Source organism: Tachypleus tridentatus, chromosome 7, assembly GCF_004210375.1.
Source record: "Tachypleus tridentatus isolate NWPU-2018 chromosome 7, ASM421037v1, whole genome shotgun sequence".
NCBI classification, from domain to species: Eukaryota; Metazoa; Arthropoda; class Merostomata; order Xiphosura; family Limulidae; genus Tachypleus; species Tachypleus tridentatus.
Window position 1 is genome coordinate 55,531,275 of NC_134831.1, and position 16,399 is coordinate 55,547,673.

The 16,399-nt window shown below is 30.6% G+C and overlaps 1 protein-coding gene across 1 annotated transcript in view; it reads right to left on the reverse strand.

Annotated features, from left to right (window-relative positions):
* Positions 1–4,417: 4,417 nt before the first annotated feature.
* The window catches only part of LOC143255701 (unextended protein-like), a 28,355-nt gene continuing 16,373 nt past the window's right edge, over positions 4,418–16,399 (reverse strand). Inside the window, exons 3-6 of the mRNA XM_076511767.1 lie at positions 13,623–13,766; positions 12,168–12,311; positions 8,882–9,151; positions 4,418–7,351 (exon numbers count right to left, since the gene is read on the reverse strand). Of these exons, the coding sequence (XP_076367882.1) occupies positions 6,684–7,351; positions 8,882–9,151; positions 12,168–12,311; positions 13,623–13,766 (1,226 nt within the window). The 3' untranslated portion in view covers positions 4,418–6,683. The remainder of the gene's footprint in view (positions 7,352–8,881; positions 9,152–12,167; positions 12,312–13,622; positions 13,767–16,399) is intronic.

The following is a 16,399-nucleotide window of genomic DNA, read 5'->3' on the forward strand; positions in this document are numbered from 1 at the left end:
TTGAAGGTCACTGGAAGCAATCACCACGTAGCCATGAGCTTTAGATAGGCAATTGATGCCATCTGCTGAAGAGCGGATAATGCTCTCTTCATGAGGCTAAGCTTCAAACAAAGTATATTTCTAGTGGCGTGTAGGCTGAGGTATCTGAAACTGATAAGAATAGTCTCCACAATATTCCTATATATCCACTGGTTAGATAGGCAGAACCATGGTTCTGGCCAATGTCAGCCACGGAAGAAAGAATTGAAGTGTCATTGGTAGATGGGCTTCATCAAACTAAGCAGTTTTTTGAACAAGCGAAACAGCAGGAATTCACTGAAAAAAACTGGGAGGTATTGGAGCATCGGGAAACTTTTTTACAGTTCGAGGCATATTACAAAGTCGAGAACCAGGCACAGGGTAGCATTGAATAAGTAGGAGCTGTTTGGCCAACACGTGTAGAGAGAGCCACTTTTGTGGGAAATTGATTGTTGTTGGGATAGTAGGGAATTTTTTTAGTGAATGAATGTGCTGAAAATCAGGAGCAAGGTGCAATGTGGTAGACGAGTTCATTAAACCGGAACTATTTTGCTTGCAGGTGAGATGGCAGGTACTCATAGGTAAAGATGAGGATGGTGTTCATTTGACTAGAAGCTGCTTACTACCACCCGAAAGTCAGAATTGAGAAGATATTTGTGGAAGACAACTACAAAATGAAGCTGTGTCGTCAGTACACGCGAAAGTAGGCACTTACTAATAATTATGTTGATGAGTGGGATATAATAGAGCTACACTGAGAATGTGGAGTGAAGTGGCAATTGCAAATGAACTCTATCATTGCAAACTGCATCATTAACCAGTGATTCGCACGAATCAGGTAACTTTGATTTACTATTATTCTCTGAGTTGTGCACACTGATAGGTTAGTTAATAGGCACACTTCAACTGATCAACATCAGTCTAATGGTTTTGCAAAATGGTGAATCAAAGTATCAAAGATATACTTGTTACGTTTGTTAATCCTAATCAAACTTATTGGGACAAACGCATGCTGCATGTCATGATGGTATACTATGCAACAAAACAGAGACTGGATATTTTACAATCATGCTATTATTTGGGTGGGAAATTACTCTTCCTAATGATATGTTATACAACACACGTCCTAGTTCCGCAGTGGATATCTTGAGCTAGAAAAGAGTGTCGTGCATCAGGAAAAATGCATATAATAAAATAGTCGAGAAAATACTTTCCAGCATGAAGACTAGATAAGGCAGTGGGGCATACTTGCAGCACGGAAGAAGTCAGCTTCATTTCAAATGGTTCAAGTCAAGTTGGCTCATTGAGCTATGAGAACAATTTTCTCTTAGTGTTTTGTTTACGCTCCCATTCGTGTTGTTTGGAGTCATTTCAACTTCTTGAGTGACACGTGTTTTTTGTTTGTTTGTAGTTAAGCACAGAGCTACACAGTAGGCTATTTGTGGTTTGCCAACCACGAGTCTTGAAACCCAGTTTCTAGCAATGAGTAACATGTGATTAAAATGAAACACAAATACACCTTAGCATGATATACTATAAATCTCCAGTTTGCGGGTCTTAACTAAACATCCTGTCAAAAATGCGTGTTTCGGGAAAATATCACAAAAATAACTTGATTTTTAAAATAAAATATAGTTTAAAGACGATGTCTCACTTTTTTTTTCAAAAAGCATACTATTATATGCTAAAACATGCATACGGTGAACCTGTTAAAACTATTTACAAATAAATGGTTTTGCGTAAAGACGTTTACAGGAAAATTTATACATTCAGTTTAAAGCATTAAACCTATTATCAATATACAAAGAGCTAATAAAACTCTCTTCATGAGGCTAAGCTTCAAACGAAGTATATTTCCAGCAACTGATGGTTATTGGGTTGGTGTGCAGGCTAAGGTATCTAAAACTGATTGTTGGTGAAGATGGATGCTTGAATTTATCACCATCGGCCTAACAAGAAAATATTTTGAGAAAACAAAAACTTTACAGTAAAAACTACATAAGAGCTAATTTATTAATCCTTGGGGTTTCTTCCAGCGTGCGTTTCAATACAAGAGGCAAAACGTGACCTCCAAAAGCTGCACCCATGCAAGTGACAATAAAACTTCCAATACTGATACACTGGTAAGAAAATGTAAATGATTAAACTTAAACACAGACAACTGTTCTAAATTATATTCCATTTAAAGCCGCATAAGGTAATAGTATCAAGAAGATTTAACTAGAAAAGAATGAGGTCCAAGGCGTAATGACATATCTACTAACTGATAGAATAATAAACCAGCACAAGTACCATCAGACACTAATCTGTCGTGGTATACCCTGTGGTTTGGCTATTTTTGGTAAAGGATTCTACGACCAAAAATAATGATCATCCCAAACGTACATACAACCTGTGCAAAAATTACTTAGCTAAGAAAGAAGCTGCTGGAGTCATTCAAATGATGCAAATGGGTGAACAGAGTCCCAATCTCAACCTAATTGGGCAGAGCTGGGACTTGATAGGCCAAAAACATGACCAATTAAAAGTTACTTCCAACAGAAACTTTATGGAAATGTACTAGAGACATCAAAGGATGCTTTGAATAATGTTTCAACAATGCCTGAAAGAATGTCTGCAGCAAGTAAAGCAGAGACACAAAATATTAACTGTTTGCTTAACTCAAGCATTTCCACAAAGCTTTTTTTTATACTAATATTAATATCAATAAAATTTTAATGTTTCACTTGTGATTTACCTTTCATTGTTCTTTGAAAGTAGCCTGAAATCTAATTTTTTACTTTGTTCTAATAGCCTTATACAGTTCTGTATTAAAACATTTTTCATGCATGTTGGAATGTAACTCTGACTTTATGTACTTCAGTTTTGTAAAAGAACACTCTCAGTAACGAAAGCATAATATCAGATATGTCTACATTTAGATAGATGGAAAATGTTTCTTTCATGTAACAAATCTTTGCAGTATGCTCTATACGAGAGTTTTTTGCTCTCCTTGTCACTGACACTATACCTGCTGCTGGAGAAATAGGTTATTAACAAACTCTGAAATGCAACAGATTCATCTGGGAAAATGGTTTCCAAATCATCTGGATATGTTTGTTGTAGATTAGATTCGTTTTTGAAAAGAGGTTCAATTTTTTTACAAAGGCAAGACCATCCAGAAATCCAAATTTGTTGCTCACTGAAGCATACTATTCTCTCCTACCATGTAAACAATTGACAAGAGTATCAGTGACGGTGCTGAATATCTCAACTTGAAACTTTTGATAGCTTGTAGAACAGCACCTGGACTCTTATATTTAAAAAAATTCTTTGTGCTTTTGGGATTGGTCCTCATAATTATTGTCAGACATGAGCGTTTTAGCAGCTGTTTCTATCTTTTCAAACTTATCTCTAAGACTGTCAGGATATGTCTCAAGTGGCTTAAGCACTTTTGCTGCATTTTCTAAGTTCAACATGTTTGACTACAAATGGATTAATTTTATTAGAGTGGACTAAAATCGTGTTCCAAAGGATAACTCTGTCATTTGTTTGTAGCAAGTGATTTTACTTAGTGGCATGTGCTAGCTTTTTCATCTGAATTATTTTATTGTTTTCTCTAGACACTCAAAATGTTGCTATAGTTTAACTGTAAATCTTGGACAGCATTAGCATTGAACGAACCATCAAATGTCTCCCAGGTCCTTCGAAGCAAGTACTCTTCTTTTGTTGTTTGGTATCAGGTGGTTAATTAACAATTTCCAATTACATATAAAAGATGAAAAATAATCATACATCTTCTGAGCCACAGTAAAAATATTCAAAGCAAATAAATGTATATTTACAATTAATTGGGCAAATAAAATTTAGAAAATGAGCAGTGCATGGAGCATATTCTGCCAGTGATTTAACATTGCACACATTTTCACACCTTTGTATTTCTCTGACATGTTACTTGCATTATCATATACCTCAGTGCAACAACCTTCAATTGATATCCTGTAATCTTCCAGGGTCTTAATAATTACATTGCCCAATGACTTTTGTGTGTGCAAATGCATAGGTACAAATTTCAAAAAATGTCTCAAACAGTTAAACACTTATTTTGTCAACATAGCATGTGATAGTTGATTATGGAATTCACACATATGGAGAAATATTTTGCTGATTCACTCACAACTGCATTCTGTACCTTGATGTTGAGAAATTAATAAACTCTTCACAGATGGTCAATGACAGGTAGATAGACTTTTCAAAGTTTGCAGCTACAAATGGATCAAACTTAGCTATAAGCTCAAGCAAACCAAGAAGGTTCTCATCAGTCGGAGGACCAAGTTGTTCTACACTTCCATGGAATGCCATACCACATTCAGCAATGTATTTTATTTATTATTCATTTGAAACTAGTTACACACTTCAGTTTTTGTTACCACTAAAATTTTATTCTGCAGTTTGATAATAACACAAAGGAACTACAACTGTTTTACTCAGTTTACAAAATCCATATATATTAAGACTAAATAGTGATGTGTAATAACAATATTATATTCTTTAATCCATAGTTTTCACACAAACATCACACTTAATAGATAAGATAATATAATACTGAACTATACAACAACATTCTCAACAGCTGTCCTACAATATTAGGCAGAACTTTTACTTGCTTTCAACATAAATCTTTGGTTACACTGACATTATTAGTGAAATCAAATATCCTAAAACTAAAATGGCAAAAGGATTTTGCTATTTACAAATTTATATCTATTTGTATACCAAAAATTACATTTCTAAAAACTTAAATTCCACCCACCTATTAGCTAAATGTCAAACTCTTTTGTAAAATCATACAAGTACTTTAAATTAGTACAACTCAACTTCTGAGTATTAAAACACCATGTTGCACTCATGTTCTCCAACATTTAAGACTACAGAAAGAAGCATTGTTAACTTTGACACAATACATTTAGCAATTTATGAATTTGCAATTTTAAATCAGAGAATGTTTTGTTTATGAATGATTCTATCTTATGACTTTATCATTTATTTGTGCAATTATCACTGAGGACAATATTTCCAAAGGTAAATTCTGATATTTCTTATATTTGTGTAACCAATTAGAAAGTATGTGTATATACCAAGCTGTGTATACTTACATACACGTACACACACACACACACTTTTGTCTCGAAACCACTACATCACACAATAATATTAATATAAACTGTTTATTAAACTATTATTTTTATTGTTTCTGTTGTAATTATAAATGTGATTGTATGCACCTTAACAACACATAACTTTATCTGTATATTTACTAATATCTAATAAGAACAATTTTTAGATAATGTTTTACACTATGGTTATTAAAATTACATAGAAAATTAATTTAATTTTAAACAATGACTGGCTTTTGGTTAAACTGTCTAAAGCAGATTATATACCGTTTTGTTAGTATTATCACACGTGTGACATTCTCATGATGTTCAGTAAGTATGGTAAAAAGTGTGGTCATTACACAAATACATGACATGAATGTTTTGTCACAATCATAGCTTTAATATTAATATACATTTCTAGCACCTGACTTGTGTTTGGAAGAGATGAGGCATTAGACATGTACTTGTTGGACCTGCGTTGTTGGAAGAGATTTAGTATTTGTTGGAAATGTACAATTAAAGAACCTATAGGTATTGTAGTCGTCATGCTGCAAGTGTGAATAAGAAAAAAGCACATACTTTATAGAAAGTTTGTGTACATAAATAGAGCAACAGTCATTGCATAAAATCAAATGAATTTACAAATTACAATAATGTATGATTACATAAACATTCCTATGTACATTATTCTCATTCATCTTCAAGCTGTCAGTTTTTCATCAGCTGTATGGAACTACCCATGCTACCACAAACTGCTGCAATTACCAATATTAATGGTCTGACTTTTAATGTTACATTTATATAATTATTGCTCATGAAAACATTTATAATTACTGTTTGCTTGAATGTATACAAGAAAATAAATAATGATTATTATCCACAAGTAAGTCTATTTTGAAAAATATGAGTAATAATATTTTTATATAATGTTAAACCTACTTTAAGTGAAACATAAAAAACCAAATAAAATACATATAACCACGTGCATGCTCCCAATAAACAAAACTATGTTGAAGAGAATAATACAATCATTTTATCAACAAGTTCATCACTCACCATTTGTTAACAAATTCATTTTCACATATATATATATTTCCTCTAGCCTTTTATTCTTTATACACACTTAAGTAACATCATGAGTGCTCAGCATTTAGCTAGTCAAACCCAAGAACTGTACAAACAGTTATTATGCCAGTATTACAGTTACTGAAGTACCTACAAATTGACAAACATTTTTTTTTTTAAATGATCTCTGTTCTATAGATTTTACTCACTTTAGGTACAGAATTACCTATTAATATTTTCAGCAGCCAGATAATGCCATTTCCATACCAGTTGTTTTTTTTTCCACCACAAGAAACAAAGTCAACATATACAAAAGAAAAATATTTGGCAAAACTAATGTTAACATCTCATACACTATCCACACTGTAAATAGAAGTCTATACTGCAGATATGTGCTATTTTTGCAAACAAAAATCTACAAAACAGCTAGGAGTACTATCAGGTAGTTTTCTTAGGTTGGTGTCAACTCTGAGCATCAAAACGTGATAGCAGTTGTGTTTGTTCTGTTGTTCTTTCTTCTTCTGGTTTATCATTAGTTGGATCCACTTTTCCATCTGAGTCCAATAATTTTAACTCAATGTGTTTCAAATTACCAGAATCTCCATTTTTGTCTTGGGTCTTTGGAGTTTCAGGAATTCTCCAAGCTGCAGAACCAAGTGAACCATTTGGTTTCACTTCATTGGTTAAGAAAGGGGCACTGACAGTCTCTAGACTGGCCTGAGGTCTTTGCCATTCACTTTTTGGTTGAGACATGGACTGATGTTCATGTATACTGGGAGTAGTTGGAGTACTAGATTCCAGCGATAAATTTTGATTGAATGGAACTGTCGGTGAAGTTAAAATATGTTCTGGTGGACCATCAAGGATATTGACAGTTTTCAAGACTTTCTCTAGTTCTCCTTTAAAGGGGTCTTCCAAATTAGTTTCAGAGCGCTGCTGCTGGCGTTCCATAAGAGTTGCCCTATAAGCAGCCAAGTACACAGCACGATGAACCTTCATGTACAAAGTATCACTGACTGCCACAACTGTGTAGTCTGGAATAAAGGTTGCTTTTGATGAGCTTGGCTCTATTGGAGCATTGGTCAAGCTAGGAGATGAACCAGGGGCTAGTACTTGAGAACCAGACTCTCCTGTGAATAAGCAATGGTCAACATAAAACCAAGATATTGTAATACATGTCTTCTATCTGGTCTGACAATGTTTCAATTACTTTGTTTTTCTAAAATCCTTATCCAGATTTTCATTTTGTATTCACATTCAATAAAGGTATTTTTCTGAAAACATCAATTATTTTTCAAATCTTTTTTTTGTATGTTGCCTGCTGTTACTTAAGTCTTTAATCAAAAGTTTACATATGCTATTACTTAAATTTCAAATAAATTCTATTATTGTTTATATCATTTGTTACTACACTTGTGTAAAGTGCTTTTCTACTGTTTTCATGCACTATTACTTTATATTACACAAAGGTCATTTTTTTAAATCAATTTTATTTGCTGTTACTTAGGTCCTCAACCAGAAATTTTCTACTGTTCTAATCAGGTTACTCATTTTGCTCACGATATCTTACACACCTACACAGTAATAAAATATTTATTTTATTGGTATTCAGCTATTATCAGTAACACATTTAATCTTTGTTAACACTAATATGTAAACAATATGGACAGTCCTATCAGTCTTTATGGGCCATAAAGTTTTTAAAAGAAACATAAAATCAACATAGCTATATTTCTAATGTTTTGTTGTTTGGAAACTTTAATAACCTTTTGTTTTATACAACATTATTAACCTTAAAAGTATGGTATGAAAACAATTTTTTAAAATCAGAACATTTCATGATTGAACCCTGGTGAATAACATTTATATTGGAAACAGGTTTGTAAAACAAAACCCTAAAACTGTGTGCTAATTGTAATTCGTTTGTGTCATAATTGTAGTACTTTTAATTTCCATATCAGTCAAGTCTCACTGATAACTTTATGTGGGAAAGAATTTAGCCAATCAAAACTCGCAGAAACATTTTATATCTGCATATTCCTTTAATTCTTACCTCTAGTTACTTAATCTGTAGAAATGAAAACAGAAAAATTCTCAATCCCATGTTTATCAGTCTAATTTACCAATTACTTTAGAAAAAGCCACAAATTTCCTAGGTTCAACAGTGACTATGAAGTATGTTATGTTTTTTTATTTAGATTTACTCTATCACATATATATCAAAATTAAAAATATGAAAATATTTTGTTATAGTATCCTGATGTTAAAAACTCAGTGCCATTTATACTGAGTTGTGTACAAATTTTTCTAAAATTTAGAATAAAGAAACAACAGATGCTTTCTAATTGCGTGTTTGAGTGTTGTGCTTATGTGTGGTTGATAAACAAGTTATCCAAAATTTGTTTTCAATGAAATTAATAAACAATTTACATGATTAAATATTTAGTGAAAAAGTTAGATCCTTAAAATTTTAGCAGGTTTATTCTGAGGTTAAACAGACATTATATTACTGTGTGATGTCACAAACTAAATGACACAGACTGACACAGTTTAAGTATTTTCACCCTCTACTATTAATAGATTGTATATGAATTGACAAAAATATAAGAACAACAATAATAACCAACAGCGTAAAAAGGGGTCAATAAGGTGTACTTTACCTGGTGTGATTCCACTCAATAATGCAGTACATCCAAAATATGTAAATGGTCCTGCTTCAAAGACCAAATTTTCCTTGCCTACTTGAACTCTAACTCTACCTTCAAGAATTAGGACAAAATAGTCAGAAGGTTTCCCAGCCTGATATATGGTCATTGCTGGAGCATTCATGTCATCCTTGCTACGGAGCTTCAAGTTGAAGAAGATGTTCTGGGTCATAAGACGTCGAAGAACAGTGGTGGAAATGAGTTCCTTCTGAAATGGTGCAACAGCTGTGCAACAAGAAAAAAAAGTATGAAAAATGTTATTATGGTGTGTATATACATATATATATTCCCTTATGTAGTTTATCAAGCTGTACAGTATATGAGCAATAAAGAGAAGTTATGATAACATGGGAAATATATACATATACATGTATAAATATAACCAGCTAATTAGCCAGCACAATATCCAACAAGAATGTAACACATTAAACGTTTCTGGGAGTGCAAAACTACTTTAAGCACTCATACTTTTAACAGAATCCTTTTGGTAATATTTCATATTTGTCCATAAAACAAATTCAACAGTTAAATACTTTCTACAATTACAAACCATTTACGTATTATGCTTAGCAATAAGAATTTTACTGTAACAAAAATAGTCAAACTGTATTTATTTATATGCCTAGGCAAATTTTCTGCATATGAGATAATTATTTAAATATTTCTGAAATCTTAATCAGTTCTATACACTTACATAGTAAGTGACAACATATTCTGTTTTAATATTTGTAAATATTCCAACAAACATAAAATAAATTTTCCCTCATCATCCACCCCATATATTTTAAACATTCTATCTCCTTTTTTTTCTGTGTGTGTTTTCTTATAGCAAAGCCATATTGGGCTATCTGCTGCATCTACTGATAGGAAACAAATGTCTGATTTTAGAGTTGTAAATCTGGAGCTGTACCAGTAGGGATCCCTTTTTTTTCTGATCCTTTCCTTCTAACTTCATATATCTCATTAAGTTATGATAAGAAATGATTTTATAACTATCAAAATTTTATATGCTAGCACATTCTTTCAATATTAAACTCTTTTTAAAAGCATTGATTCAAATTCAACACCAACTGTTACTTATAATTCCCCTTCTATATTCTTGTCCTGTAATGAATCTACCAAAAAACAGAACTTGAAATAGTGAATTAAATATTTACTTGAAGTTATAAGATGAAAGTAGAATGGATCTATAGACTTATAGAATAAAAAGTAGTATGTTAGAGGGCATTTTCCAAATTTATGTATATGATTGAAAATTGATACAAAAGTAGCCACAGCTATTATTTTCCTTGTTAGTAGCTTATATTATTACCCAAGTTTAACTAATTAATTTATAAATAATTACTAATTAGTTTTATTCAAAGTATAGATTAGAATTTAAATCAACTAAAAACAAGTATGCTTACAACATTAAAGTTACAAGTTTATACATCTTATTTAAACAAACAACAAAAACTTAACTGGTTAACACTGACTCAAGTGTAAGAAAAGTTTAACTAGTAAACAATTTTTAAAGATCATTTCCATTAATAATTTCATATTGAAATTTATCATCTATACACTGAGGTCCTATTGCAGAAGAGTAAACAGTTGTGTAATATGAAAAACAAGTTGAAATATCATTAGTGCAGGAATATATTCCTATCTGAATATTGAGATATAAGGAAAAAAACAATATCATGATGGTTATGTGTGTGTGTGTGTGCACTTACTTTCACATTGTATTACTTTCAACTACACATACACAGATGCAAAAGTGTCATCTCAAGAGTATAAATTGGCCTGTCATTGTAAACACAAAGATTTTGCAAGTTCAGACATATTATTAAATATGAATAATAATAAAAAACCTGCTGAGTAACATTTTATATCTATGATATACAAAACTTGTAGGACTTTAGAGCTTCAAGTTATAACTGAGTCTCTTGTAAAAAAAAAAGCAATGATGATAAAGATTGTAGCACTAATATGTGAAGTTGAAAACAAATCACCACAAAAGTCTGTGTCATATTACTTTTTTCTGTAAAATGATTGCTTATCGCATGCACGTACAGTGCATAACTGTATGTACACAAACATTACTATATATTTTAAAGTAAGAAGTGTGCTTTCATCAAAAACCCCAAATTCAAGATATCCTTCAGCCTTAAACTGAAAATCATCTGTTCTTGTCAAATTATGATAATAAATTTGTTCCTTATCTTAGATTGTTATACTAACCTTGAATAAATATGATTTGATATAAAACAGTGGCTTCTACCATTAATAATAGCACCAGTCATAAGGGAATATTACTATATCTCTACTCACTTAAAAACTTCATAATCTGAAGTAGATAAGATATACAGCAGTTATTTAGATACCATGTGACATACTTTTGTATCTTTTATATGATAACAAAGCAAGTATCATTAGTCTATAAAACAATAACATGCTTTGATAATGAAAGTAACAGCACACTAATAAAAAAAGCTACATGAAATTCAAAAATAGTTCATTTTTAGTGCAATAGTTTTCCAGTTATTATGTATAGTGCTGCACATAAATCAGAAACCACTGTTAAATGTCCTCTATCATTTTGAAAGTCTTAGGTCCCCATTAAATCTTTGTAAGGTTTTGCCATACTTTTTATAATTTATGGTTAGAAGTGATGGCTAATAAAATAACATATCAAAACATGTGTTAATGAATATCAATTAATTTGAAACTGGCTAGATATATAAAATGAAATTTTCTTAGAAGTAACAACAACAAAATTCTACACTAAAAGAAAGTATTTCTTATTTTATTTAAAATCAGTACCTCACAAAAAAATATTGAAATTTCACAACCTTGAAAATACTAATTCAAATTAGATGAACATTTTAAGTAAAAACTGTATATTATTTGGTTAAGTATTTCCATTATGAAACAAATAAAATCAGCAGTCATAAATAACACTTCGCTTATGAGAAAAGAAGTTAATAACTCATAATTGCAAGCTGAACTATTAATTACTGACAAATTATAAGATTTCACTAGTTACATTTTTAACAACTTACAGGTTGACATTATAAGTTAATAATATGAGATATAAAGATCTGGTTGATTAAAAGTACAGCTACTTACAAGTCAACAGATGTTTGTAGACTATTAGTGCCAACTAAGAAGTTTAACAGGTTACATGTACAGTTCCTCACAGATATCTATATATTGTTACTGTCAACTAAGGAGATGTGTGGTCAAAAGTACAACTACTTACAGGTCGACAAATACTGAAATGTTGCTAAAGCCAGTTGAGGGTATATGATGTTTTTTCCCTGTTGGCCTTCTCCTATCTTAGCAAAGTCCGAGAAGTCCTGTTTCACCTGAGCATCTTTACGAAGTTGTTTACGTCTATTATCACCTAAGATAAAAAGTTGGAGACATTTATTAAAAAATCATGATGAATCCATTCTGGTGATATGATGAAATATATTATTCCTGGAGTAATATGGCCCTTTTTATAAATTTTTATATAAAATTCAGTAACTATGACTATAATAATCTACTCAGAGCTACAAGATCTAAAAAAAACAACAGCCAATTGAGCACCTGAGATATGAATTTTTTTTCTAAGATATAAGCAGTTTAATACATCAAAAAAAACTTTCAAATGTTGTTTTGATTCAGTGTCTATAAATGTCTACAGCTTTATTTAAAGTTATGTAGTGAATTCAGTAACTTTGGAAATACATTACAAGTTGAAACATTAGTTAGTAACTTTTATTATTACAATGTTTCACAAGTGTATATTTTCCAATTTGGATTTAAATATTTAAACAAGATATGGCTAAAACATACAAAGACACATAAAGAAGAGAAAGGAGGAGGATGTATATCAGTTGTGTCCATTACAATATTATTGTAAAAATATACAACAAACCCATTTTTTAATGGAATATTTTCATACATATATTTAACTATAAGGTGTTAAGTAACATGAATTAAAATTTTATTAAACTAAAACACAAGCACTTTTCTTCACACTACATATGACATCACTGTCTTTTTTAATGCCCTGAGGTATACCTAAATCCCTTTTTTTTAAACTTATGCTACATGTAAGGCAATACAACAGTTAATTATTTTTTCTTATTAAAGTAGGCAAAATGAAGCATTAAAATTTAAATGTTAAAAGACTAGTAGCACTGCACAACAATTTTTTTAAAAGTTTTGCTTTCTGAAAAGTTTTTGCTGATTGTTACAGGTACCTAGTGGGTATGCACAAAGATAGTTTTGGTTTTGCTTCATCTGAACTCTGAGAAATAGACAGTTAACTGTTTACCAGCAATAACACACTTAATTGCATTATGCTATTAAGTTCAACATAATTAAAAGTGTTTTGCTCCTGATTTTTGTTTGTATTCAATGTCCGGTGCATCACGTTGCAGTATCCAACAGTAGTCAGCAAGCATTGACAAATTCCAGTTGCCCTGATATCATTTTTTCCATTGTAGTGAATTGAAGATTTCGATGAAACAGTACATGATGGGCAAATTTGGATGTGATTTTCGTGATGAGCAGCCAAAAATCTATAATGAACACCCAACAGTGTTCAAGAAGCAAAAACTTTGTTGTGCAGTGTAGCATATCCTATTCTAGATTTACTAAATTAAAGGAAAAAAAAAAAACAATTTGAGCTAGGGGACCTAGAAAATAATGTGAGTAACCTTACACACAGTGTCTGTTTCATCAACAATTTCTGACTGAATAATTTCTTCAATAACATCCTCAAGAGTAACTACACCAATAATTTCATAGAAGGGATCTCCTTCACCTGCGGTGTTGATGTAACGAACAAATGCCATATGTGAGCGACCTGAGGTTATGAAAAAAATGAAAAATAATTATAAAAAAGAAACAAATACACATTTCCTACACATGCAAATAGTAATACATTAACTCAGTTATTAACTTTAGAATTAATAAAAATAATAAAATATATATGTTTATTTAGGTACTGGCAACATATTTATAGAAGACATTTAAGGAAGCAAATAATGTATTATCAATACACAAGTACTTCTCTGGTTTAATTATAGCATTCAATGAATGTGTGTATGTTTGCATGGCTTGTATAATATTACAATGAAAATTTAATGTAGATGCAATAGATGTACATGTATAGCTTCTAGCTGTAAACTTTATGTACATTCAAATTGGTCTACTTTACATCACTCAATACACATACAAGATACTACATGATCAAACAGTCAAATAAATTTAACTGCAGTGAGAGTCTGGATCAGGTCAATTGGATGTATGTACATATAAAACAATCTTAAAATGGATGTCTCTTTAGTGGAATTTCAGACATCATAAACATTTTTTGCAATATCATTTAATTTTCATATCATATTATTTGATAGATGTAAAAGTCAACTTTATTACAAGATTTTAAGCATATGAGTGCACAGATATCCAAATATTAAAGCCCACTTTTATGCCTACACTTGCAATTATGTGTTACTCATCACAAATAATATATATTCATATATCGTGTTAATTTGATGAATAAGTAACAATAGTACTGCTAATTTACTTTTCCAGTGGATGAACTATTTGAAAGACTAATTTTTTTTTCAATACTGGAAATGTACATTTTATTTTTTTTTTAAATGAGGATTAGTCTATACTTTACTACACCATTCTTATGTTACACTCATTTTGGTTAATAAAAGATTAATATCATACAAATGTAAGAGGCTTACTTTATTTTAACAATTATTAAATACTGTTTGTTATCACCAGGCCTAAGCACAAAAATGAGTATGTGATATAATTTAAAATAATTTTGCTTTGGGAAATTTTTATATATTTTATTTTTCATTGAAACATTTCAAGATGGAAGATCAACATTTCAGAGATACACAAAAATGAAAAAAGAGACATCTTACTATTCAATTAATATTTTCTTAAACATATTATCTGTGCTAAATATAAAAGCAGGGCCTAAGAAACTTATAGGTAGCTCAAAATACAATTCACTTTTTATCTGTCAGAAGTAACTTGCTCTATTCCCAAGACATTTATTTTGGATTAACATATAATATTCAAGTTATAGATATCTAGGTAATATTGTTTATAATGTTTGTCTTGATTATGATTCATAAATATAAAATTAGATTAATTTTTAGTGCATGTGTGTAGATAAAGATTTATTGCATGTCGGTGCTAGATATGAGATCTGGTGAGAATTATCTGCATTCTGTTCACTGTGGGGAATCAAACCCTGAATTTTAGCATTAAATCTCAAAAACATACCACTGACTCACTAAGGAAATTAAAACAAAAAGGGTGAACACATAAAATCATTAACATTTTAATACAGTAAATATGCAAAAACTGTGTTGGGATTTACACTTAAAATAAAAAATATTACAACATTCAAACAAATAAATGAATTTCTTGGATAAACATAGCAAATAATATCAATTTTCTGTTTTACAATGCCACATGCCAGAATAAAACAAGTATGTTGTACTTGAAATGAAAAGTGTTTATAATATTTACAAAGAATAAATAAATATGTTGAATTAAGTACACAGAAGCTCCAATATATCTGTGCTTTCATAATTGCTTATGATATGGCAGGATAATTCTATATGTTGTTAATGATTTGACACAATATCAGTGGTAGTAGTAGAAATACAGAAAATAAGAGTTTGTTAGGTTGCAGTGATGCAAAATTATTAATAAAATACACATACATAAAACATTATAAAAATAACTTCAACCAGAAAAAATATTTTTCTGCGAATGTTAAGATACTTTTCAACATGTCCTGACTACACCAAGCTTTCAAATTAAAAGAGATGTATTATGAGATCACAAAGGAAGAAAACTAAGCTTACAAGGTTAAACAGATGTGCTGTAAGATAATAAAGTTAATAACTAAGAATCCAACCATATTAATAGTGCAAAAATAAATAAATAAAGCTTCAAAGATTAAGTAGGTGAATTGTGAGATACTTCAGTGAAGAAGCTAAGAGTTCAAAGTTAAACTAATGTATTATGAGATCACTGCTTATTTCAAATAAATCTCTAAGAAAATTTCAAATTAAAAGTTTAAAATATGCTTGCTACCATTAGTATTTGTAAAGATTGAAAATTCCCATCATAATCAGAACTGAGTTAGATGTACGAAAATTACATGTCCTATTTCACAAACTTACACAGTTAATATTAACTTCCAATCAGAGCAATCTATGTATCAAAAATAAAGGTTAATCTTGTTATGAGTATAATTAATTAAATATACTCTCATTACAATTTTACTTATAAAAATTAGAATGTACTGCTAGGTGCCCTCTCTGCTAAACATATTTCTAATATCTCACAATGTTTGGTTAGTTTGGTGTTTTAGGTTAAATGGGCTAAGAATGATAAATAATCTCTTTAATAATAATAAAAACATAAAAATAATAAAACTGGATACACTGAAACACTAAA